Source organism: Electrona antarctica (genome assembly GCF_951216825.1).
Source record: "Electrona antarctica genome assembly, chromosome: 16".
Lineage (NCBI taxonomy): Eukaryota > Metazoa > Chordata > Actinopteri > Myctophiformes > Myctophidae > Electrona > Electrona antarctica.
The window spans coordinates 15,128,168-15,155,067 of NC_136797.1; the positions used below are offsets into that span (position 1 = coordinate 15,128,168).

The following is a 26,900-nucleotide window of genomic DNA, read 5'->3' on the forward strand; positions in this document are numbered from 1 at the left end:
TAGCCCTCCCATGAGACACAGAGTAGAAAAAAATGGTGGCATTTTGTGGTCCTAATGCAGGGGTTCTCAACCCATGGGTCGCGACCCCTTGGGGGGTCGCCAAATTAGTTTGGGGGGTCCCCAAATTATTTTTATTTTTTTTAAAATGTTTTTTTCATTTTTTTTTTTCAAGATTTTTCAAAAATAGCAGACCTACAAGCTCGTAGTGAGCTTGTAGATCTGCTATTTTTCAATAGCTAAATTATAACATAATGCTTAAAACACAAAGGGGTTCCCGCCCAAAATGGGTTAAGGTTATTGTAGCAGTCAATTTATATTGGGGGTCGGGAGGGGGCGGGGCGGGGGTCCCAAGACATTGCCAAAGCATTTCCGGGGGTCCCCGGCCAAAAAGGTTGAGAACCCCTGCTTTAATGCAACTACAAAATGTATAGGTCCAGCCTATTTGGCCCATCATTTGTAAAATAAATGAATATTGAAAATAAATGGTGCCCAGTGTTCTCTGGGGCCCATTGCTCTGGTTACCAGTGAAAGGTCGCTACTTCAGGATTATTTTCTTTTCTTTGTAACTGTGCAAGGGGTAGCAAACAAATCCCTGAGCTGCGGGTGCCATTAGGGTATCAGTTTGTTTAGTTATTTTATTTATTTATACTTTAAAGGCGTAGTGAAATGGAAATGGAAATGGTTTTATTTTGAAGTCTCAAGTTGAAACACCGCTATGAAGTTTCTGAACCAATCAGAGCGTCGCATCCCTTCAGGGGATGGGACGGTAGCTAGGGACGGTAGCTATGCTACGCAGGACAGCGTGTGGATGTTTGTTTACAAATCAGATAGTCGTCCAGCTTTACCAGTTTACTCTTATGTGGCTTATTTCTACCCTATAATGTTTTCAGATACATTTTTTAGCGTGATGATTAAGTTAAAACCGAGTAATACACTCTCTGGATGTTATCTTGAATGGGAATAAAAACGGAAGATATCTGTAATCAGTAGCAGCTGTGCAGCCTGTGCTGGACGGATGCGGAGATATGGGGAATTAAACGGGTGAGCTTCATTTTTATTGGCTTTTATCGCTGTTGGCCTCGACACGTCATCACGCAGCACGTTTTCGTTTTCAGGAAGTAATAAAAAATATATTTGTATGGACGTTTGATATAAAAACTCACAAAAATGAGAATTTTCCCATTTTTTTGGCATCCATTGTTAGGTATGACCATATGAAAAACGTATTTTTCATTTCACTACACCTTTAAGTTTAAGATATCACTCGAATTCCACTATTTATCTTTTAAACTAATTACTTGAATTCCACTACATTTAAATATATATATATATTTACTTTCTAGAAAGGGATCCCAAGACCTAACCTATACAAAAATACATTGGCATTGTCTGGCATTTTGTTTTAAACTACAAAATATGTTCTTATACTAAAGCCCCATATAAATGGTGAAAATACCAGATCTACAAGCTCATGGTCTGTTTTGTGAGCTCGTATGAACAATTTTCACTTTTTTGTAAACTTATGATTATTTTTCACATTTGAATTAACATTTAAAATGATCTGTTGCCCTGCCCAATACATGGCTACATGGCCTTGCGTTATCTTACATTCACAACCAGCAGCAGTAGAGGCCTGAGCAGGGCAAAAGCTCAGCTTTGGTACTTATTTTTAACTGTCAAAGATGGGACACACATAGCTCCGTAATGGAGCGGAGGCACCGCTCAAAAAATCTAGTGTTGCAAATTGCGGCTATACCATGTCTATCCAACATTTTTTGATTGACCATGAATTAATAGATGTTTGAAATAATGCCTCATTTTACTTTCCCATAAATTGTCAAATCCTGCATGCGGTTTATATGCTTATTTATGATTTACAAAAAAGCATGCTATTCTCTTTATTCAGACCGCAACCATCTTGCCAGCAAGGTGATACCTAGGTGACACTTCCCATAGACAGCCCATTCATCCAAACAGAAAAGTCCTCTCTAATTATATTAAACAACGTCAGAATCACCAACATTGCAGCTGTAGGGAAAGCTTGAATAATCCTCTTTCAATCTGTAAAGTGTTTGTTTCATAAAAATCCACCGTAGACATTGTATGAGCTACTTCCTGTCAAGAAATTCCTTGCAGATGATTGGAGTTTGAAAGTGCTCGTTGACTATCACTCAACGGCCCATGCGTACCACCTGTTTTCAATGTGCACATAATGCAGGAGGCAGCAGGAGGTTGCTTTACTGATAACGAGCACTTCCATGCTCACACGCGTGTGTGTGCGGCGTGCGCGCGTGCGTGTGTGTGCATACCCCGTGGACCCCCGCGGACCCCCGCGGACCCCCACCTGGGCACGAGACAGGGGTCCCCGAACCTTGAGACCCCCCGCCCTCCCTCTATACACACGCGTGTGTGTGCGGCGTGCGCGCGTGCGTGCGTGTGCATACCCCGCGGACCCCCGCGGACCCCCGAGGACCCCCACCTGGGCACGAGACAGGGGTCCCCGAACCTTGAGACCCCCCGCCCTCCCTCTATACACACGCGTGTGTGTGCAGCGTGCGCGCGTGCGTGTGTGTGCATACCCCGCGGAACCCCGCGGACCCCCGCGGACCCCCACCTGGGCACGAGACAGGGGTCGGGGACCCCCGCGGACCCCCACCTGGGCACGAGACAGGGGTCCCTGAACCTTGAGACCCCCCGCCCTCCCTCTATACACACGCGTGTGTGTGCGGCGTGCGCGCGTGCGTGTGTGTGCATACCCCGCGGACCCCCGCGGACCCCCGCGAACCCCCACCTGGGCACGAGACAGGGGTCCCCGAACCTTGAGGCCCCCCGCCCTCCCTCTATACACACGCGTGTGTGTGCGGCTTGCGCGCGTGCGTGTGTGTGCATACCCCGCGGACCCCCGCGGGACCCCCACCTGGGCACGAGACAGGGGTCCCCGAACCTTGAGACCCCCCGCCCTCCCTCTATACACACGCGTGTGTGTGCGGCGTGCGCGCGTGCGTGTGTGTGCATACCCCGTGGACCCCCGCGGACCCCCGCGGACCACCACCTGGGCACGAGACAGGGGTCGGGGACCCCCGCGGACCCCCGCGGACCCCCACCTGGGCACGAGACAGGGGTCCCCGAACCTTGAGACCCCCCGCCCTCCCTCTATACACACGCGTGTGTGTGCGGCGTGCGCGCGTGCGTGTGTGTGCATACCCCGCGGACCCCCGCGGACCCCCGCGGACCCCCACCTGGGCACGAGACAGGGGTCCCGAACCTTGAGACCCCCCGCCCTCCCTCTATACACACGCGTGTGTGTGCGGCGTGCGCGCGTGCGTGCGTGTGCATACCCCGCGGACCCCCGTGGACCCCCACCTGGGCACGAGATAGGGGTCCCCGAACCTTGAGACCCCCCGCCCTCCCTCTATACACACGCGTGTGTGTGCGGCGTGCGCGCGTGCGTGTGTGTGCATACCCCGCGGACCCCCGCGGACCCCCGCGGACCCCCACCTGGGCACGAGACAGGGGTCCCCGAACCTTGAGACCCCCCGCCCTCCCTCTATACAATTACCAGGTAGGTACATGGAAATAGAGCACACTTCCTTTTACAGTACAATCGATAATTTATTTGGTGAAATAGACTAGGCTTTTCATTGCTTTGATTTCATTAAGGTGTTGAGCTGATTTTAAATTTAAACAATTTTAGTAATTGAACACAGCATATACAGATATAGTGCAATAACACATGAACACAGCAGGTATGGTATAATTGATATGGGGGGAGGGGGCAGTACGTCATGGGTGTTTTATGGGAGGCAGGTTCACTTAATTCATATTAATTTAACAATAATGAGATAGAACACAGTAGCATGATGGCAACAAGGGTCCTGTTTCAATTACACCATGACTGCCGCGGAGCAGTCGCAAGTTGCGCTTCCGCATGCTCCGCATGCGTGCCGGTCTACCAACACGGTCTATGACTTGCCCAACTGAACGGCTTACTCGTCTGCGAAGACAAAAGCCTGCATGGTCACAACCTAAGGTAGAGACGCTATCGGTGGAAGTGTTGGTTATATATACGATATTATTCCAAACACTTGTTTCATTCACAGAGAATGTAAACTGATTTGTAAAGCATCAACATCATTTCCTTGAGCGGTACTTCCGCCAAAATCCTGCAACTTCCGCCCAAAACAAATGATAGCCTCTACAGCTTAGGTCTTGCCCATTGTGGTCCTGGACAGGAGTCTCTGGGCGTAAACGCAAAAACAAACATGCTTCGGATGCTGATGTTGTGCACATTTTAGCTGTATGTTATTTTGGGCCGCCACATTATCAACACCTTCCCTTAAGAAACAGGTCAATGTTCCCCGCATTTGAATGACACTTTAGTCAAAATACTGCAGTTTAACTGTATAGACGGACCAAGCAAACTTCTATAAGTTCATGGGTGTACTGTACATTTAAACAAAAAACTGAACTGCACTGAGGCTGTCTGCAGGAAGGGACAGAGCAGGCTATACCCCCGCAGAGAACTGACAGAAGGCTCAAGTTATTCAGTTTGCAGAAGGCTACTGAAATTGTTCTACCGGACGCTGTCCGAATGATGCCAAATGAAGTGTGACACATACAGAATATGTGAATTATAGATAGAAGTCAAACCTCACCCAAATTTGGAGTCATACGTCATAGATACAACATAGACAACTGAATGGAGTCAAAGCATTATTTTATTTTTGAGTGGTGTAAACCACTCCTACGACTGGCTTTGTTAGTTTACGTGTCTGTCTGTCTGTTCGTACCAAAAAATGAGCATGGTTGCTACGGTCACCCAGTTCACCCGGGTGTGATTTCATTACGTCAGACATTAAGTCAGATCAGAGCTGATCAGGCTATATAATACCTTACACCACTCAGTTCACACAGGTGTGATTTTTTTACACACGGTTGAGTTTTGTCACGATGAGAACGTTGATGGACTGATCGAAGCTCGAGCACACACACAAGCCCTGCTTGTCGGGACTCCAGTCCAGGCTGCTGATTGGCTGCTTGGACAGACTGACGTTCTGTAGGAGGTCGACGGAGCCGGCCACGCCCATGTCCAGGTCCTGTGGGTCCTTCTTGGTCCTCTTGTCGGGGTACAGGTACTTCCACAGGTACAGGCTGCCCGTGCCGCCCGTGGTCATGAAGACGTCTCTGTTCTGAGGCAGATGTCTGACCTGCCAGATGGTGGACTTGTGGGCCCTTTCCGAGACGGAGGCGAAGCCCCTCGTGGGGTGTTGGGTCCTCATGTCGAACACGTGGAACTTCCCCTCCAGGGTGGTGGCCACCAGCTTGTTCATGTCTATGTCTTTCCTGTCAAACTCCACACAACACACCCCGTTGCTTATGTTGGTCTCCCACCGCAGGGACATGTTCCTCAGGTCGAACAGCTTGACGTCCCCGTTCTCGTATCCCGCACACACGCAGCGCTCCTGGCTGTTGAAGGCGTGACCGAAGGCGACGGTCCAGCACTCTCGTTTGGTTTCGCCCTCCATGGGCTCCATGGTGGCGACGGGCGTGTCTCTCTGCCTGGGGTCCCACACCTTCACCGTCCCATCTCTGCTTCCCGTGACTATCTCAGGGGCTCCGTCCCCAATACCCAAGCCTCCAACACCATCTATACATATGACTATCTCTTTATGAGCCTTCGCAGAGTACACGGGAGTGTCTGGCTTTTCCAGGTTCCAGATGTCGAGGTTGCCATCAAAATCCCCAGTCGCTAGGTCTCTCTGTTGGAGTGAGGAAGCACCAAATGTCCCACACTTTATGGGATTTGCTTTCTCGATTTCCTTCACAAGCTGAACGTCCCCTTGATGCACTTCATATATTTGCATCACACCAGTCCCTCTCGTGAAGTTCCCGAGGCAGACAAATTTTGCACTGCAGGGGATCCATTTGGTGTCGAAAACAGTGTAGTTCAACCCTTTACGTATATGCCCAATGATCTGAGGTTTTTCAAATGGCGTTGTCATGTCTTTGCTAGAAGAAAAACTATTGTTACCTCCAAAGAGATGATATCATCAGACTAACAGAACAAACAGCATGCCTCTGTGAAATGCCAAAATATTGTGACTAGCGTTCTTTTAAGCTGCCTCGAATCTTGTGTCATCACGTATGATTTATATATCGCCCATACATGGGCATATTGGTCGGATGGTCGGATCGGCTGTTCTGGACAACCGGATCTTCGTAATTCTATGCCTTAATATGGCCATATATCGGTCGGAATGATTGTTCTGGACAACCACCTATCAATCCAATCAACTTGACACCAGGCAAGCACTTCCTCGGGACCACGCCGTGACTCTGAAGTTGATCGATCAGATTGTGCTCGAGATACATGAAGGATAGACACACACACACACTGTCACACACACACACACACACACACACACACACTCCGGTTTCCTTCCTTTATCTGCGTGAAGCGCAGATGGCTGCCTTTTTACAAGACCCAAAGCAGGTTGGAGTCTATTATTTCCAATGTAAGAGTGAACGTGAACACAGCTTCTGAATCATTCATTAGCCCCATGGTCAGAGGCCACACAATCTTCCCAAGATTTCCATACTAAAATGGCCTTTTTCAGAGAGAAATATCAGGAGAAAATCTACTTTATTATCCACCTTTCTCTGTCTGCAACACACTCTCGTGAGTCGTGAGATCTATAGTACCAGTAAACATAAGGACATCCGCGAGATTTGTGTACCATTTCGCCCCAAGTGGCTCCAATTGGGATGGAATATCTTCATAAATGAAGCATCTTTGGATCATCCTCCAGGTAACATGAAGATACATAGCAAATTTCATGATAATGCAGCCGGTGGCTTTTACTGTATGTTGTTTAAGACCAAAGTGGTGGATGGCCCTGGGCCAACAGAGCGACATAGCCAGAGCACTGCTGCTCGTAGGGCTTAAAACTATAACAAATGTGTAGCCTAGAAATGGCATAAATGGATGAATAGGTGCCCTTATGTGATTTACACAGGAGTAGCAGCTATCCCAGCCAGCACGCCAACGTGGGTCCCATGTGGTTTAGAGGTGGGCTACCTATGTGGGAGCCAGGTGGGATAACCATATGGGACCCATATAGAAATGTCAGCGGGCACCAGATGGTTCTCACCTGGGTTGCCCATGTGGGTTTTAAGTGGGTGCTACCTGGGCCCTAGGTGGGCCCCAACTAGGCAATTTTATGTGGGACCCAAGTGGGTCCTAACTGGGATGCCCACGTGGGCTTTAAGTGGGTTCTACCTGGGCCCTAGGTGGGCCCCAACTAGGCAATTTTATGTGGGACCCAAGTGGGTCCTAACTGGGATGCCCACGTGGGCTTTAAGTGGGTTCTACCTGGGCCCTAGGTGGGCCCCAACTAGGCAATTTATGTGGGGCTGACATGGGTCCCTTATGGTTTCAAGGTGGGCTGACATATCAGTGCATTCTCATATACAGTATAGCCGCAGGTCATACTCATTACTTATTCAGGCAACTCTCTCTAAGGTCAGTCAATGGCAGCTGGCAGGAAGATGAATTTTCTCAAAGTGCATTATTGTGCAGATCTCCAATGTAACCATACAGACGGGACCGGTACAGTGCTGAAGGAAATGCAGACGAGAGAAGAGAGATGGAGAGTTGGTTTGGGTGCTGAGATAATCAGCTAGTGGCCTGACTAAATAGGACTTATGTCTGAGGAGGCCTTGTTTAATAAGAACTTAAAGAGCTTTGTGTGTGTGTGTGTGTGTGTGTGTGTGTGTGTGTGTGTGTGTGTGTGTGTGTGTGTGTGTGTGTGTGTGTGTGTGTGTGTGTGTGTGTGTGTGTGTGTGTGTGTGTGTGTGTGTATGAGGTGGAGGGAGCAATAAAGAGATGGAGCATAGGAGCAACATGGTCATGTCCTAATTTCCGTAGCTTTCTTTATACAAAACATACATTTATAATAAAATAATGAAATACTGACGGTAGACCCCATGCATGTAGGTCAGCTATATATATGGTACCTGCTGTAGCCTTCAGGATTTACATTTTTGTTGAAGATCTGGAGTCTTCACACGAGAATCGAATCGAAATGGTATACGGAACTGAACTGTGTTCCTGAACGGCCTGATGCTGAACCTGCACTGTGAAGTGTGAACGTTACTGATATCGTGCTACATAATTAGATTGAACTCATCGGCCGTGTGAAAGCGCTACGATAAAGCCCACTGGGCTGCGTCAGATGGCTCTCATAGTAGCTGATCAGCTGATCAGTTTAGCATAGATCCCTGCTAACCTTCAGCACATATCTGCTGATGACCCAAGGACTGTTTGGATTCCGCCCCCTTGGCGCTCTACGCCTTTCCTTTGCTCCGCAACATCAGGACTCTCCCATATCTCACACTCAGGATTCTTTTTTTCAGTGAGAAAAGATATACACTATTCTTGTAGTTCACTGTATTCACCACTTCTGTGGAACATTTGGATTATATTTTCATTGACACCAGTTTTTTGGACGTTTGGATGTTTGCAAGCTAGATTAGTTTAGACGGCTGTAGGAACTATAGGTGGAACTCCATCCGTGAGCTGAAGAGGAAACAGACGCAAAAGGAGAGGGAGAAGAGGACGACGAAAACATGGGTGTGAGCAAGGAAGACGTGGAAAAGTTCCTGGAAAGTAACCCAAGCTTTGCTACTAAATACTTTGCCAAGGATATTGACAAGGCCGCCCTATCAAAGGCATCGGGGCTCCCTGGTGATAAGGTTGACTTCACTAACTTCAAAGATCTCTGCCAGGTATGGCGATGTGCAGTAGGCCAAGTTATCAGTATTTTAGACAAAATAATGATCGGCCATGGTGTATAGTAGGCTATAGCTGTGTTAATGGTCTTACAGTTACACCTACATGTTTTGAAAGTTTACATACTCTTTGTCCTCATAATAATATTAATTTTATTTGCATGAATATATATATATATATATATATATATATTTTTTTTTTTTTTTAATTATTATTATTATTTTTTAATCATGTTCAAGCAGCAATTTTTTTTGCCCTCTTTCTTTCAAGGTTGAAGAGATGGCATTCGTTGATGAGCTAATCCTAGACATGCAGGAGGAGGTCAACATGGAAATGGTAGTCTTCAAGGTCCTGAAGAGAATACTGGCCCTCATTCACGGGGACCGGTGTAGCCTGTGGATTCACCGCGTACGGAATGGCATCCCTGAGATTGCCACGAGGCTCTTCAATGTTAGCGCGGAGGCAAAGTTTGAATACAGCTTGGTGGAACCAGACTCTGAGATCGTCTATCCACTGGACATGGGAATTGTCGGCAATGTGGCTACAACTAAGAAGGCTGTTAATGTGAAAGATGTCACAACGGTATGAATTAAGTTGAGAACATGCATTTGATATCAATATCGAACAAAGCGTAGCATTTTTATAGGGTAGCATGAGCATACAATGTAATATAGTTATATGATCACATGGACTAAAGAGCATGAGCATGACACAAACACATGAACCCTATAGCGTTCCTATTCTGGGTTTGTCATACAGCGAACATTCACCGAAAATAGTGTAGAGGGAAAAATCGAGGGCGCCCCTGAAGTACAGCCCCTGCCTGGGAGACCCCCTGTCAACAAGGATTAAATGGTTAGGCACACCATCACAAACAAATACTTTGATATAGGCCTGTTATCACACTCAAGTATATTCCTAAATAAGATAGATTAAACAAATGATCTATAAACTATTCATTATATGCATACTTAATTGATAATATAAGAAAACAGAAATTAAAACGTATACAATACAACAATACAAAAGGATTAGATTACACGTCAATCAATTTATTTGCCCTGTATTTCCTGGTCTATTATTTGGTACAAATTATGTCTCCCTGTTTATAGCAGGAAAAAGCATTTAAAAACTACAATGACATGACCAAAACAGGGACTCCAGGGTGAAAGTGCATGGACAGGTGGGAACTCGTAGCCATACAAGAGGGTAAAATAAATCCCTTTGTCAGACATAATCCATTTGTTTCCATATGCCATCAGGGGATTAGAATCATAGTCAGCCGTCAGCATTAATCTCAAACGGATAAACTCTAGGTCTGCTTTACTCTACCTCATTTCGCTTTAAAGATGAAGTGCCGTGATTTTTTTCCCACCCTAAAACATGTTAACATGTTTGTTAAAATGTAATTTTATGTGGACACGCCCACACGTTCATTAAGTATGCCTAGTTTGCCTGGTGGGTGGTGATGGGTGGTGAACTGGTGATCCACCTGAACTGAAGCTGCACCCACAGCTGTGGTTGTATGATAAAGGGGGAGGGGATGAAATTGTGATGTCACTATATCACCGTTTTTTTTTCATTGTCATGTTTGACTGTCAAGGTTTCAGCCTCCAGGAAGAAACCCTAAATACAATGGGAATAAATCATTGCACATAACAAGGTTTCTGTCTGACACTGCTGACAGTAATACTGTACTGTAGCATACCACTACGCCTTACACAATGATACATTTATGAACTGTATGATTGTACCTTTAATCCGGATGTGAGTAGACCTGTGATGTTTATTGAGAACATTTCAGTGGCCTTTCTAACAGAGATGCAACCTTATTATGGGTTATTCTGGTACAGAATCTTTACCACTGCTATATGAAGCAAACACAGAACAATGATTCATGCTCTTTCCCAGTATTGATAGACAGTTAAAGATCATTAGAATTAAATAAGAATACATTTTAAAACATGTCCTGTGCACAGTATGTGATGTATGCATGTCATTTTGATCCAAGCCTATTACAGACTAACATGAAAACAATGTATTTACTCTCTTTTAGGACACGAACTTCAGCTCATGGGTTGATGAGGAGCAACAAGATTACGTGACAAAGAACCTTCTTGCCTCTCCCGTTATGAATGGCGGAGACATAGTGGGAGTGATTATGATTCTCAATAAGACTACTGGGGACTGCTTCACATCTGACGATGAGAGTGTGAGTCACGTAAACAAAAACATAAATATCTACACTGTAGGCCGACTGTATCATCCATCAGCAACAAGGAGTAGATTTGGTAGGGTACACATTTGAAAGGTGTAACCCATGCAGAGCCTTTCATAACCTAAAACTTTCCAGAACTTGTGAAGTTTTATGATGTTTTCTTGTTTACGTTGAAATTATAAACAGAACCATCTCTGAAAGGGAAGGTTTGTCATAACAAAGAAAATGTTTGAAAGTAGGTGAGACACCGTTGGTGCCCCAAAAACACCTTGCAGATTTTAAAATCAAATATCATTTTTTTTTACAAAATCTTTTAGGAGGTAGCTGGTGCCTGCATGCTAGCATTATAAGCAGCAGTGCTATGTCATTGTAATCAAGCTGGTACAAGTTGTTTACAAGCAATGTGACATTCATTGTCTTCAAGATGGTATGTTGGATGGTCACACACGGTCACATACAGCGAGAGTGCGAGTTTGATGCAAGAACATATGACTTATGCCATCTGATACGTAGTCCGATATTGCAGTGGGAGTACAGATGAGAGGCGAGGCTGAGATTAGCTCCTGCTGTCTAAATATACCGGTAAACAACTAGTTACTGTATGACTGTATTTGTTTCAAATACGTAATTTAAGGTCTATCTCCAAGGCATTATTTATTTGTTGTTTTGAATTTACACCCACCATGATAAATTCAGTGGCCCTTTGGTAGACTAGCTCCCTTTGGTTAGTTTTAACCACTTAGCTATTTTTAAAACGTTTAAACGTTTAAAAACGTTTTTGGTAGAGGTTAAGGATAAATGCTGTCAGTTTCCCAGAGTGCCATGGGCCCAGGTACTGTACAGCTTGTGCTTTTGTATTCAGTATACTCCAAGTTCTCAAAACGAGTCTTCCACTGTTTGTTCACGGATGCGCAGAACATGGTTAGGACAGATTGTTTGACAGTACTGGAAGTGATTCAATGTTTTCTTGTTGTCAAAGGCCAAAGTCACAAGCCAAAAACGGCATGCACCTCTTTGGACTATAGGATGCAGCCATATTACAGATGTTACCGATGATGCTTTAGTTTAGCACGTGATAAAGAGTTATAAACAGGCATACACACAGCTGCTCCCATTTAAGGAGAACTGTGTGACTGCATGGACATTAGTGTTGCATGTTATTCTTATATTATCATTGGTACCGAACAATACATTATAAATTAAGGACACAAAGATGGTGCATGGGTTTTAACAGCATTTCAGTTCATTGTGAATTGTTTCTTTGGCACCTGTCTCCTGCAGTAGCATCCTCTTGATGCGGTGGGGGATGGTACCAATGCTACAGAGCAGGAGGGGTGTCTCTTTTATGTTCCAAGAGCTCTTGTGTTATAATGATCTCTTATCTTAATGACGTGGCACCTGAAATGTATTTATGTGTTTGGAATGGGTTTAGTAAAACCATATAATTGTGTAAATCAACTCATGGGCCATATTTTGAGTGGTTACCAATTAGATCTGTGTTCTTGGTATGGTCTCGCCTAGTATAAAAGGGAGGCTGCAGGATGCCGAGGGTCAGTATAGTGGCTTGGGCAACAAGCAGGTAACACCCAAGCTCCCTTTATGGAAGGGTCAATAGCCTAATACAGTTTCTTAAGTTCTGGGTTTGTTTTCCTAATTTGCTTTCAAGTTAATTCTCATATCATCTTTTTGCAAGTTTAGTCTTTAGTGTTTTGTTTGTTCAAGTCCACTTTTGTCCACTGTAAATAATTAAGCTGCATCGGGGAAACATAACACACCCTAAATGGTATTCCTGGACTCTGTCGCTGTTTGGAGCCTTGACCAATCCGCCAACTTTACAATACTAATGAGGCTCTGTTCCATTCAGGTCAAACAGAGTCAGGGTGCTGCTATTGTTGGCTTACTGGAAACTCTGCTACACAACACCAGTGGGTCTCAAAATGTCCTTGAGTGGGTTCAAATGGCCCTGTACGGGTGTGTAACTCTTGAGTGTATGAATGGAACCAAATGGACCCTGACGGATCCAATTTGTACACTGAGTTATGTGGGTAAATGGTGCATTTATATAGCGCCTTTATCCAAGGCAGAGATTGTGTGAGATTGTGCACCCATTCACACACCAATGTCGGAGGAAACCATGCAAGGCACCAACCTGCACATCGGGAGCAATTAGGGGTTCAGTGTCTTGCTCAAGGACACTTTGACACTAACTCTGGGGGAGCCCGGGTTGGAACTAGGAACCTTGCGGAATTCCATCCGGACACTAACCCCTGAGACATTGCCGCCCCTGGGTGTGTCCTTGAAATTAAAAGGTTTGAGAACCACTGTACAGTAAATGGAACAGAGCCTTAATTAGTATCATCGGTAACACCTAGTAGGGATAGGGAGTAGGGAAGGGGCCCGGAAGTAGGAAGAGTTATTCTGTGTGCGTAAAGCCCATTTGTAGGGAGACCACCTCCAACCAGGGCAGATGTAGGCCTTTACATTGTATTAACATAGTCTACCATACAGATTGGTTAATTGAAAAAGGAGTTTCAGATTGCAGCTTTAAGATGGTTCTGCAATATTGTGTATCATAATTTGTCATTCTGTCTGTCTTACAGCTTCTTCAAAAGTATCTGAAAGTTGGCAGCTTAAACATAAGGATCCATGAGCTGAGTTACCTCCACAACGTTGAGACGCGTAAAGGCATGGTAGGTGTACTGCATTTATAGAAATTCCTACTCAACTCACCTATTTACTAACGTAAATTTGTAACATTTAAATCAAAATAAACACAAATAAATATTGGTAGATAAAAAAATAAACACATACAGACTGTATGTTATTTCATTTAAACACTTAAGCCCTTCATCATGTAAACACTTCACTTCAAAGTTCAACAATAGCTGATCAGCAAGCTCACAACATGTCCTTAAATTATGTATTCATGGGAGGGGTGGAAGGGAATTGTAAAACCAAATATAAAACCAAAGGGTTGTATTATCTCTGTAAAATGTGAATACAATGTCATGTTTACTGCTTTAAAGGATTTGTGCCTGAACATTATCTTTGAATACATTTTGTTAAAAAACAAGAGTGTCGTTCCGGTTCGGTCTCGGTATCATTTTATTACTCTATGGGTTTAGCGTTTTGAAGCACCCGAAAGAGTGCCGGAAGTACAATTATAACTCAATGGCTCGAGTGAGCGGAAGTTATTTGAGGTCGGGGGTGACGCACGTTACGCACATGACGTCCGTCCACCTCCATGAACGTGCTGCAGTTCCACTTTTCGCCAGTAGGTAGTGGCAGCTTCAACATTGGATAGCCTTACTGGGGGCTTGGTTTAGCCCGAGTGGAATAGCAAGAGAGTGGCAACACACTTTGATCTCGCCGCAAAGCGGGTGCCTATATGGGCTATAGTTCCAAACATTGGAACTATCCCATTGAGATAGAATGAGCACTTCCGCATTCCATTGTTACAATGGGAGTCAACGCTAGTGTCGCCACTCTCTTACTATTCCACTCGGGGTTTAGCCAGAGTAATATATTAAGAGAGTGGTGACACGCTTTGATCTTGCCGCAAAGCGGGGTGCTATCGTCTATAGTTCCAAACATTGGAACGATATCCCATCGCCACTCTCTTACTATATTACTCTGGGTTTAGCCAATGAGAAAGCCAACTGGACTAGCAGCACAGCGACGTCAGCCAATGAGAAAACCAGCTGGACTACAGGACTAGAGAACTGACTAGCTTGCACATCGATGATAGACTCAGCTTGCTATTGCATAGCAGCTGGTAAAAAAAAAGAAAAAAAAAAAAAAGCTCACATGTCGCATTGTGAACTGTAGTGATCTTGTAGATGGCCTATTTATGAACTTTTTAGGAAATAATTGGGGATGTCATGGTTGAAAGTGGAAGCAGCATTATTAGCATTATATGGCTGATATTTTGGCCCTGACTGATATCGGTCAGGCTTTGTTTAGACAGAATGTTATGTCAGTAGAGATGCAGGGTTTTATTCTATCCTTTGAAATGCATCTATTTAGCAATTTATTTTCTGTGATCTGTGATTCCGTGGTTCTCAAGGCGAGGTCCTTGAGGGAGTTCCAGGGGGTCCTCAGCAAAATGAGGAACAGTTTAACCACTAAGCATTATATCAAAATAGAGAAATTAGCCAATCTCGATCTTTAGCTTTTTATTATTTATTTATTTTTGCCCATGCCTAAAATATAGGTACAGCAGGTTGAAAGTGTATCATTGTCTCCACCAGGCCGAAGGCATGGGGAGAGAGTATGTTTTGCACTCCGTCCGTCCGTCCGTGTGTCCGTCCGTCCGTCCGTCCGTGTGTCCGTCCGTGTGTCCGTCCGTGTGTCCGTCTGTGAACAGCTAATCTCTGGCACCGTTGGCTTGATCGCAGCCATACTCTGCACACACACTCCCTGAATGCCAGAGCTGAACCTCTGCCCCAAAGTTTTCACATTGGCCTGTTATAGCGCCACCAGGAGGCCGCTTTGTGCAAAACAAATGTTTTGACAGTACACCTACAGATTTTGTCCAAACATTACGCAAATTGGTACACAGTCTCTCTAGAGCCATTCAACGAAACCGGTCTTTCAGATTTTTCAGACTCCATCCTGATTGGCTAAAATTGGCTTCCAAAGTTCGCAGGAGTGCTCCGTTTCAAACAAAATGCTGCAAATCATGAACACATGGTGTGATTTCCGTGAAATTTTGCAGGCACATTCCCACTAGGTCGAGGAAGAAATGCCACTTGAATATTTTCAACTCAGCCTCATGGTGGCGCTATAACTGGTCGATTTGTGTTTTTACCTATAACTGCACCGATCTGTGTAAAACCATGTATGCACACTTAGAGGCCAAGGAAAAACCTTTGCCTGGAATTTTTCACATCTGCTCTTTATAGCGCCACCAGGAGGCCGACATATGTAAAACACATTTTCTAATATTACTCCTTCAGATTTTATCCAAATTTCACGCAAATCGGTACACATGCTCTCCATAGTTATGTGATCATGTGATTTGTTTGATTTCTCATAATTATCCATCCTGATTGGCTACGATTGGCTTCTAAAGTTTTCAGGAGTAGCCCGTTTGGTACAAATCGCCACAACTCCTCAACGCAGTGTCCGATTGCGGTGAAACTGTGCATGCCTATTCCCACTACTAGGCTGAGGAAGAAATGCCACTTGACAGTTTTCAAATCAGCCTCATGGTGGCGCTACAACAGGCCGCGTCTCACACACACACACACACACACACACACACACACACACACACACACACACACACACACACACACACACTTTATATTACTCCTAAACATTTTGCCAAACATCACACACAATCCTATCCTCCTGGTGGAGACCTGTGCCCAGAAGGGCACTTTTTCTAGTTTCGCTATCATTTTACCAGATAGAAGGTTATCCAATGAGAAAATGTACGTTATAAGAATGAATATTACCTACTACTGATACCAAACATTATCAAATGGGGGTCCGCAGCCTAATACGATTCAATTAGGGCATCCTTTGAAAAAAAAATTTAGAACACTCTCTCTCACTCATGTGCATTAACGTACTGTATGAATGTGTGTGTGGTGTCTCCCTATAGCTCCTGCTATTGTCTGCCAACAAGGTGTTTGAAGAGCTGACGGACATCGAGCGACAGTTCCACAAAGCCTTGTATACAGTCAGAACCTACCTCAACTGTGACCGCTACTCTGTCGCCTTATTGGACATGACAAAGGAAAAGGTAATGGACATTTAGTGTGTGTGCGCGTGCGTGCGCGCGCGTGCATGCGTGTGTGCATGTGAGTGTGTGCACGTGAGTGTGGGGGCGTACGTATGTGTGTGTAAATGTTTTGTATTAATATTAATAATTCAAATGTGTAACATCACTAGTCACTAAAAGCTGTCAATCAATAGAGCATATTTGCTCTATTGTACTAGTGCAGTAGAAACTAGGCCTACTTACATAAGTACAGTACTTAATGAGTAAAAGTACTTTCCAGTTACATTCCACCACTGGGAGTAGGTATATGATTGTTTGCATGTGTGTGTGTGAGTGCATACACTCCCGTAGTTGTTTCTGTGGCTTTTGGCATTTGCATGAATGAATCCTGGTAAATGTGTTTGTGCGTGCCTTTAATATTCATAAGAGTATTCATGACATGGGGGCGGCAGTGGCTCAGGGGTGGAGTGGCCGGATGGGGACCGCAAGGTTCCCAGTTCCAACCCGGGCTCCCCCAGAGTTAGTGTCGAAGTGTCCTTGAGCAAGACACTGAACCCCTAATTGCTCCTGATGTGCTGGCTAGTGCGTTGCATGGTTTCCTCCAGCATCGGTGTGTGAATGTGTGCGTGAATGGGTGAATGTAATGCACAATCTCTGTAAAGCGCCTTGGATATAAAGGCGCTATATACTGTAGATTTACCACTTATAACATGCTTTGCCATGCTGACGTTTGTGTTTCTTTTCATTTCTGTCTACTCGTAGGAGTTCTTTGACATCTGGCCAGTGCTGATGGGAGAGGCACCACCATATGCTGGCCCTCTAACTCCTGACGGAAGGGTATGTGCTGTATTTAACCATTTAAGCCAGACATACCGGCATACTTAATCACACGATGAAAATGGACGATCTACAAGCACACAACGCATTGCATTGTGGTGCACTGTGAGCTTATAGAGCTGTTTTCACTCATTTGTCTTACTGGTCTTACTTAAAAATACAAACATCACGGCACTCCATCTTTAAGTCCTTACCAGCCTACACATGTTGTATTCCACTAGGTATTACAGAGGTAACACAATTCAGTAATTCTTGGTAACCTTTCTCTCTTTCTTCTTTCTATCCCGTAGGAGATAAAGTTCCACAAACTCATTGATTACATTTTGCATGGAAAAGAAGACATCAAAGTCATCCCGTAAGTAAAGTTACTCACTTACTCACTTACTTGTCTTTTTAGAGGTGGTATTTAATTAATATGCGTTGTGAGCTTGATCTGCTATTTACACTATTTGTGGAAATTGTTTGAAAATGTAGAGGACGTGTGGACGTGGTCTCTCTCTCTCTCTCTCTCTCTCTCTCTCTCTCTCTCTCTCTCTCTCTCTCTCTATATATATATATATATATAACTTTCCAGGGAATGATGATGATGTCTGACACGCATATCCTCATGGGTCTGTAACTCTGATAGTGTAACATTGTTTTTACAACATAAATTGGGGGTCCCAGAGATAGAAATGCCATTAAATGGGGGGGTCTGTAGACTAACGCATGTCAATATGGGGGTCCTTGAAATGAAACAGGTTGAGAATCACTGTTAGAGCCGTATACACATCTTCTCTTATGGGGGTCTCTGGCATTATCTTTTCAAATGGGGGTCCGCGAGGCTAATTAGTGTCAATTTGGGGGTCCTTGATATGAACATTTTTGGGAATGTTGAAGGACAAATCAGTGACCAATCAGTGACCAAGGATGTGTTTGTGCACAACATCTGACCATGCTGTTTCGTTCCTCAGGACTCCCCCTGACGACCACTGGTGCTTGGTCACTCGCCTGCCTCACTACGTCGCCGAGCATGGCGTCGTGAGTCACTCTTTATCACTGTTGATTTTAGTTTTTTTAGTCAACGTCTTTTGAATAGTTTTCATGTAGTTGTATAGTCACATTTTAGTCACCTGGAATGGTTTTAATGTTAGTCTATAGTTTTGGTCGACTAAATATAAGATTTTAGTCGATATACAGTTGATTTATTCGACTAAAATGTGTTTTGGCTGGCCTTGATGCCGTCGTAATGGCTGATTTTACACTTGCCGAAAATAGCAGATCTACAGCACAACGCGTTGTGAGCTTGTAGATCAGCTATTTTCAGCATGCAACCAAGTGTAAAATGACTTGTCTTTTACTAATACAGGATCTCTTGTCGAGTAGTCCCTTCCTAACATTTTAGTCTAGTTTTTATTTGTATACAAAATTGTCAATATATTTAGTCTTAGTTTTAGTCAGCATAGCTTGCATAGCTCATTTAGTTTTTGTCAGTGAAAGAAGGTAGTCGACGAACATTTTTCGTCATAGTTTTAGCCGACAAAATCAACGCTGCTTTTCATTCACCGTCATCGTCTCTCATCCATCGTAACGGCATATGTCCCATTTACGAAATGTATATTGAAGCGACGTGTTACTCTCCTGCTCTACAGATTTGCAACATTATGAATCCGGCTGAAGAGGAAATGTTCAAATTCCAGGTAAGATCATGCAAGAACATTACATCACACACCTTCAGAACAACAAGTCTGTCGTCTGTGCCGAGTTGAAACCTTCATATTAATTATGTCCCAAACTGTTACTTTTCAAGATTCAAATTTAAATGTAGAAAAAGTAGCAGATCTACAAGCTCAAGTATAGGCATTCATTTATGAAAAATTAACACATGCACGCACACACACACACACACACACACACACACACACACACACACACACACACACACACACACACACACACACACACACGCGCATGCGTAAATACCATGTGTATGTCATTCCCATCTTGCAGAAGGGGCCACTGGATGAGAGTGGTTGGACGATAAAGAATGTCCTGTCTCTGCCCATTGTCAACACAAAGGACGACATAGTGGGCGTGGCCACTTTCTACAACAGGAAAGATGGAAGGCCATTTGATTCGCAGGATGAGGATCTTATGGAGGTACAATGTATAGGCTGGAAGTGCCTACTTTATATGCTTTATGTTATCTTATGGAGGTACAATGTATAGGCTATACTGTACCCTGGAAGTGCCTACTTTATATCCTTTATGTTATCTTATGGAGGTACAATACTGTACCCTGGAAGGGCCTACTTTATATCCTTTATGTTATCTTATGGAGGTACAATACTGTACCCTGGAAGGGCCTACTTTATATGCTTTATGTTATCTTATGGAGGTACAATACTGTACCCTGCCAGTGCTTACATTATGCTATCTTATGGAGGTACAATACTGTACCCTGCCAGTGCTTACATTATGCTATCTTATGGAGGTACAATACTGTACCCTGCCAGTGCTTACATTATGCTATCTTATGGAGGTACAATACTGTACCCTGCCAGTGCTTACATTATGCTATCTTATGGAGGTACAATACTGTACCCTGCCAGTGCTTACATTATGCTATCTTATGGAGGTACAATGGGATCCTATGATAATTCCGACTTAGTACGACATGCAGAGACATGTTTGAGGTATAGGTTGTCGGTCTAATGACAACCTATGTTACATATTTGTCAAGTAATTTAAACTGTTTTGCAAGAGTCCATTATTAATAATGGTACTTAACCTGTACTGTACATAATATACATAGCATATAGCAGAAAACATAATGTTGTCTACATAATGTTGCTAACCTAGAACCTTCCAGAACCCATGAAGTTCTGTGTTTGTTTTGCTTTATTTTTTTATTTTTTTTTCCTGTGATTATTATTATTATTTTTTTTTTTCTGTTTCAATTACAGGTACTTTGTTGTTGTTGTTGAAAAACTAAAAAGAAAAACAATACGTTTTCACAGCACCACACGGTTCACTTATAGTTCCTGTTGTTTTTTGATTGATTGAAGTATACGTATTACCAGTTTGCAGAATTACAGTACATTTCAAGCACAACTCAATACAAAAACGGTTAACTGTGAGTGGACGACACATAATAAAATAATAAAGCATTACACTTGTTTACAAGAGGGTCCACCGTTTTCAATTCATCATAATAATTTAGAGACGTACAAATACACTTATAGCCAAAAACAGGAGTGGTATAGAACCATTGAACCAACGGTGTGCTGATACTATATGTTGTTATCTTGGTGCTCAGGCAATGGCCATGTTCCTGGGCTGGTCCGTTCAGTGTCCAGACACGTACGGTGTGCTGATACTATATGTTGTTCTGCTGCTCCATGTCTTAGTGCTCAGGCAATGGCCATGTTCCTGGGCTGGTCCGTTCTGATATGTTGTTCTGCTGCTCCTTGTCTTGGTGCTCAGGCAATGGCCATGTTCCTGGGCTGGTCCGTTCAGTGTTATATGTTGTTCTGCTGCTCCATGTCTTGGTGCTCAGGCCATGGCCATGTTCCTGGGCTGGTCCGTTCAGTGTCCAGACACGTACGGTGTGCTGATACTATATGTTGTTCTGCTGCTCCATGTCTTAGTGCTCAGGCAATGGCCATGTTCCTGGGCTGGTCCGTTCTGATATGTTGTTCTGCTGCTCCTTGTCTTGGTGCTCAGGCAATGGCCATGTTCCTGGGCTGGTCCGTTCAGTACTATATGTTGTTCTGCTGCTCCATGTCTTGGTGCTCAGGCAATGGCCATGTTCCTGGGCTGGTCCGTTCAGTACTATATGTTGTTCTGCTGCTCCATGTCTTGGTGCTCAGGCAATGGCCATGTTCCTGGGCTGGTCCGTTCAGTGATACTATATGTTGTTCTGCTGCTCCATGTCTTGGTGCTCAGGCAATGGCCATGTTCCTGGGCTGGTCCGTTCAGTGATACTATATGTTGTTCTGCTGCTCCATGTCTTGGTGCTCAGGCAATGGCCATGTTCCTGGGCTGGTCCGTACAGGAGTGGTATAGAACCATTGAACCAACGGTGTGCTGATACTATATGTTGTTCTGCTGCTCCATGTCTTGGTGCTCAGGCAATGGCCATGTTCCTGGGCTGGTCCGTTCAGTGTTATATGTTGTTCTGCTGCTCCATGTCTTGGTGCTCAGGCCATGGCCATGTTCCTGGGCTGGTCCGTTCAGTGTCCAGACACGTACGGTGTGCTGATACTATATGTTGTTCTGCTGCTCCATGTCTTGGTGCTCAGGCAATGGCCATGTTCCTGGGCTGATACTATATGTTGTTCTGCTGCTCCATGTCTTGGTGCTCAGGCAATGGCCATGTTCCTTGGCTGGTCCGTTCAGTGATACTATATGTTGTTCTGCTGCTCCATGTCTTGGTGCTCAGGCAATGGCCATGTTCCTGGGCTGATACTATATGTTGTTCTGCTGCTCCATGTCTTGGTGCTCAGGCAATGGCCATGTTCCTTGGCGGGTCCGTTCAGTGATACTATATGTTGTTCTGCTGCTCCATGTCTTGGTGCTCAGGCAATGGCCATGTTCCTGGGCTGGTCCGTTCAGTGATACTATATGTTGTTCTGCTGCTCCATGTCTTGGTGCTCAGGCGATGGCCATGTTCCTGGGCTGGTCCGTTCAGTGATACTATATGTTGTTCTGCTGCTCCATGTCTTGGTGCTCAGGCGATGGCCATGTTCCTGGGCTGGTCCGTTCAGTGTCCAGACACGTACGACGCCATGAACAAGCTGGACCACAGGAAGGGCATCTACGAGGACATGGTGATGTACCACGTCAAGTGTCGACACGACGAGATACAGGAGGTCCTGGTTAGTACAACACCGTCATAAACACCGCCGTACAATTTTCTTTTTTTAATTTATTATTATTATTATTATTTTTTTGATCATTTTTTAATTTATTTTATATTTTCTAACAAAACAAACATGTAAATCACCAATGCACATAGGTGACCTTACACAGGGACAGCTAAAACAATGAAACAAAGACAATAAAAAAGGGGGGGGGATGGAGAAAAAAATAACTGTTAACGACAAAAACAAAATCGATATTCATAAATATACTGTAACTTGAAAGAAAAAAAAGGGAAAACAACAAACAGAAAAACAACATGACAAATACAAAACATACAGACACTACAGACCAGTACAAGACAAACACAGACAAACACAGACAAGGACGAGACAAGACAAATAAGACATGTACAGTACAAGGGATACAGACAAGGGAGCCAAAAGCAAACCGTTGGTCACAACGTCATATCAATTAAATAATTAATTGAACTGCGTCAAGATTTTCTTTTTTTTACGAGAAGACATACGTTTACATAATTGCCAAAGCAAACTGTGTCAAAATACAATAAAAACAGTTGAAAATGGGGAAAGTATACATACAGTTGGAGGGGGTACAGCATTTTGTAAACAGAGCTATATAACATGCATTGTATACATGTTATACAGGGCATAAAACCTCTTTTGAAACAAATAGCAGAATTTGTTTTGCAGTCACTTTGAGACAAATAGCAGCATTTTTTCTCAAGACTATTTAAATAGTATACAAAAATGTGATTAAAGATGTGTTTAAAGGTAGCTGCTCTGTTTACATGTGCAGTAGGTCTACCGCGTACAGATAGTAGTCCTTAGGGTGGTTGTATTCCATTGGCTAACCTTTTGTCGCAACAATTCACAAATCTTGCGTTTGCACATTGTTGTATTTCTCCCAATAGGTATGGCAGTTTTTTGTCGTACCATCGAATATGTACGTAGCAGTACAGTACAGTACAGTACAGTACAGTACAGTAAAGTACAGTACAGTACAGTACAGTACAGTACAGTACAGTACAGTACAGTACAGTACAGTACAGTACAGTACAGTACAGTACAGTACAGTACAGTACAGCTTGGTTTGTGTTGTGTCACTGAATGCTCTCAGTGCTTGTCAATATGTGGCCATTAAAGAAGTGACTTTCTGTCTTTCCAGGCACTTCATTCATTGCTGCCGTTTGTTTGTTTTTCCTTTTCTATTCAGCCCACCAGAGAGATGTATGAGGAGGAGACCTTTAATTGTGATGAGGACGAATTATCTGCTATCACGGTATGTGGTTGGTAACATCCAGCTTCAAACGTTTATGCTTTATTTTTTTTACTAACCAGCTTCTCCTAAAGCCCTAACCACACCAAAGGTTTTAGAGTTGTCCCTGCGGTGTGATATGTCTTGTTGCACGTTGACCCACGTTGACCCACGTTGACCCTAGTGATTCAACGCATGGAATTCAATGGCCCAAACCACACCAAAGGGTCGAGACGGTTTTAGCGTTAACTCCTTGTAACCGTTTGGACCCAAGGAGTTGCATGGTGACCCTTTGGTGTGGTAACCTAACGTGCAACAAGACATATCACACCGCAGGGCCAACGCTTAAACTGTCTTGGTGTGGTTAGGGCTTTAGATCTGCAATTCTGTAGGGCTGTCATGTTAATGTCATTTTACTGGACAATTAATTGTCATACAAATCATTGTGATGAACAGTTTAATTGTGTTTTTGGCATTGACTATTGGAACATCAGCATGAATACATTTTACATTTCTGTCTGCAGTTTAGGCTTTTTGAACACAAATTGCACAGGACAAATATTTTAAATATATGGAGGAATGAAATTAAATGAAATTAAATGAAATTAAATGAAATTAAATGAATATACAGAATAAAATGAACATTGCATGAATTCATACTTTCACAATAGAAACAAACATATAGTGGACATCGTAGAGCTACAAGCTCACACAGCACATCACTAAGCAATGCATTGTGAGCTTGTTGATCTGCTATTTACACAAAAAAGTTTATACTGTAGTAAAGTAATACTCTTCTGTTCCCTGCTCTATTTCTATTCTCGTCACACCTATTACCGTCTTTAGAAACCCTGGAAAAAACTAGTAGAGCAGTACGATCTCTACTCGTTCCACTTCTCAGACGTTCCTGTCGCAGACCTGGAGCTGGTCAAGTCTAGCGTCGCGATATACCTTGAGCTTGGATTGGTGAAGAAATACACGATTCCCCAGGAGGTAACGACGCTTGCATGATTAGGCCTCACTCAGACCTTTGCAGCATTGCTGCATGCTTGTTGTATGAATGCTGTGAGTGTCATGGCCGCCCCAATGCATTTCCAATGGAAGTCACATGGTTTGAGGACTACATTTTGGACTACAAGCTGTTGTATGGCTTTCGGCTGTGTTTCGACTGCGCCCCTCCCCCTCATACAACACAAGTGTTGTGTCAGACCATGTGACTCCCATTGGAAATGCATTGGGGCAAGCTGTGTCACACCCTTTGTATACAGCAAGCATACAGAAATCTGTTGTAAAGGTCTGAGTGTTTTATACACTGTACTGTTGTAAAAAACAGTTAAAGCTGCTCCCATCGTTTTATTGGTAACAGCATTACCAATAACAAATCCTCAATGGGAGCGGCTTTCTGGTTTTTCCCACTGTTGAAGCATTCAACCCAGCACGACAGGATGTGTGTGTCTTTCTGTCACTTTGGGGCAGCCTTTTCAAAAACCTTAAAGATGGAGTGCCACGATTCTTTTCCACCCTAAAACATCCCTTCTTCTGTCTCTGACCAGGTGCTTACCCGTTTCATGTTCTCACTCATGAAGGGATACAGGAAACTCCCTTACCACAACTGGCGCCATGGCTTCAATGTGGCACAAACCATGTTTGCCATGTTAACGGTAAGTTAGTAAGTAGCCTTGCCGAGCCATGAGGCCCATAGGGGCAGGAGCATATCTCCTGTTTCTGTAGCGTGAGGCAGCTTGATGTACAAGTACACCCCCTGGACATGACGCTAGTATGTCTCGGGGACTTAAACCCCCAAATCCAACCCTTGATGCAGAGTGTCAAGCAGGGAGACACTAGGTCCCATTTTTAGAGTCATTGGTGTGACCCGGCCGGGGATTGAACCCCGACCTCCCAGTCTCAGGGCGGATACTCTAACCACAAGGCCACTGAGCTGGTGTTAACGGTATAGTAGCAATAATGATTTTCACGTACTAGTGTAAAACCTCTAGAGTAGTGGTTTTCAACCATTGGTCCGGGAACCACGAATGGTCCTTGAGGAGGTTCCAGGTGATCCCCAGACCCTAACGGGTCAATTTTTGTTAAACATCTGCATTACTAAGTTAATTTAAAAGTCTTCACAGTTAGAGAATGTAAAATAATTGTTATTTTGATCATTGTTTGCCTGTTATCTCTCCTATGGTACCACATCAATACAGCATGGAAATGTGGATAAAATCGTATTCATCGACAACACAATATTATTTAGTTTTGCGTGTGAGAGGCTAAATCTCATCAAATGGTGTTCCGTGGTTCAAATGCCGAATAAAAAATGCTCTTTTATATGAAAAGGGTTGAAAGCCACTGCTCTATAGCAGGGGTTCTCAACCCGTGGGTCGCGACCCCTCGGGGGGTCGCCAAATTATTTTAGGGGGTCCCCAAATTATTTTCAAAAAAAAATAAAAAATGTATTTTCACGATTTTTCAAAAATAGCAGACCTACAAGCTCGTAGCGCGCCACTCGGTGGCGCGCTATGAGCTTGTAGATCTGCTATTTTTCAATAGCTAAATTATAACATAATGCTTAAAACACCAAAAGGGGTTCCCGCCCAAAATGGGTTAAGGTTATTGTAGCAGTCAATTTATATTGGGGGTCGGGCGGGGCGGGGGTCCCGAGACATTCCCAAAGCATTTCCGGGGGTCCCCGGCCAAAAACGTTGAGAACCACTGCTCTATAGCACACCCTTCCATGACTTTTCCTAAATATTCGATTCAAATAATCTCAGATTTTTTTTTTCTTCCATCTGAAACATTTTTCTAAATATGAATTTAGGCATACCTACGTATACCATCTCTGCCTGTTCGTTTTCGGTCAAACTGACCCCTGTCACCCTTTCTTCCCCACGACAATGCACTTCACACCTCCAGACAGCCCATTGTTCAAGTCTCAAGTAGTCGATATTTAACACAATCCCCGCCGATAAACGTAACCTACGTTAATTAATTCTCTCGACAAGCGCCAATAAATGTAAGTTTTTATGTGCAGGCCAGGCCCTGATCCAGAAAAGGGTGAGAAGTTGAACCACTGTATCAAGCAATCTCTTTCTTCCTTTGTGTGTGCGTGTGTGTGTGTGTGTGTGTGTGTTTGTGCGTGTGTGTGTGCGTGTGTGCGTGCGTGCGTGCGTGTGTGTGCGTGTGTGCGTGTGTGTGCGTGCCCA

At 44.0% G+C, this 26,900-nt stretch overlaps 2 protein-coding genes across 2 annotated transcripts in view; one reads left to right on the plus strand and one right to left on the minus strand.

The window, feature by feature from the left end:
• Positions 1-26,900, plus strand: part of LOC306939809 (rod cGMP-specific 3',5'-cyclic phosphodiesterase subunit beta-like) — a 36,210-nt gene that overhangs the window by 1,122 nt on the left and 8,188 nt on the right. The window contains exons 3-16 of the mRNA XM_079524523.1: positions 8,053-8,787; positions 9,062-9,373; positions 10,848-11,003; positions 13,610-13,699; positions 16,621-16,761; positions 17,503-17,577; positions 17,868-17,932; positions 18,531-18,597; positions 19,209-19,256; positions 19,567-19,716; positions 22,293-22,436; positions 23,656-23,721; positions 24,544-24,690; positions 25,251-25,358. Of these exons, the coding sequence (XP_079380649.1) occupies positions 8,629-8,787; positions 9,062-9,373; positions 10,848-11,003; positions 13,610-13,699; positions 16,621-16,761; positions 17,503-17,577; positions 17,868-17,932; positions 18,531-18,597; positions 19,209-19,256; positions 19,567-19,716; positions 22,293-22,436; positions 23,656-23,721; positions 24,544-24,690; positions 25,251-25,358 (1,728 nt within the window). The 5' untranslated portion in view covers positions 8,053-8,628. The remainder of the gene's footprint in view (positions 1-8,052; positions 8,788-9,061; positions 9,374-10,847; positions 11,004-13,609; positions 13,700-16,620; positions 16,762-17,502; positions 17,578-17,867; positions 17,933-18,530; positions 18,598-19,208; positions 19,257-19,566; positions 19,717-22,292; positions 22,437-23,655; positions 23,722-24,543; positions 24,691-25,250; positions 25,359-26,900) is intronic.
• LOC306939644 (dynein axonemal assembly factor 10-like) lies at positions 4,718-7,722 on the minus strand. The gene has a single exon (XM_079524282.1). The coding sequence runs from the start codon at positions 6,000-6,002 to the stop codon at positions 4,926-4,928; it is 1,077 nt and encodes a 358-aa protein (XP_079380408.1). The 5' UTR covers positions 6,003-7,722; the 3' UTR covers positions 4,718-4,925.

What these genes read in the sequence shown, in the direction of transcription:
- LOC306939644 (XM_079524282.1), bottom strand. Translation starts at nt 6,002, where the DNA reads ATGACAACGCCATTTGAAAAACCTCAGATCATTGGGCATATACGTAAA.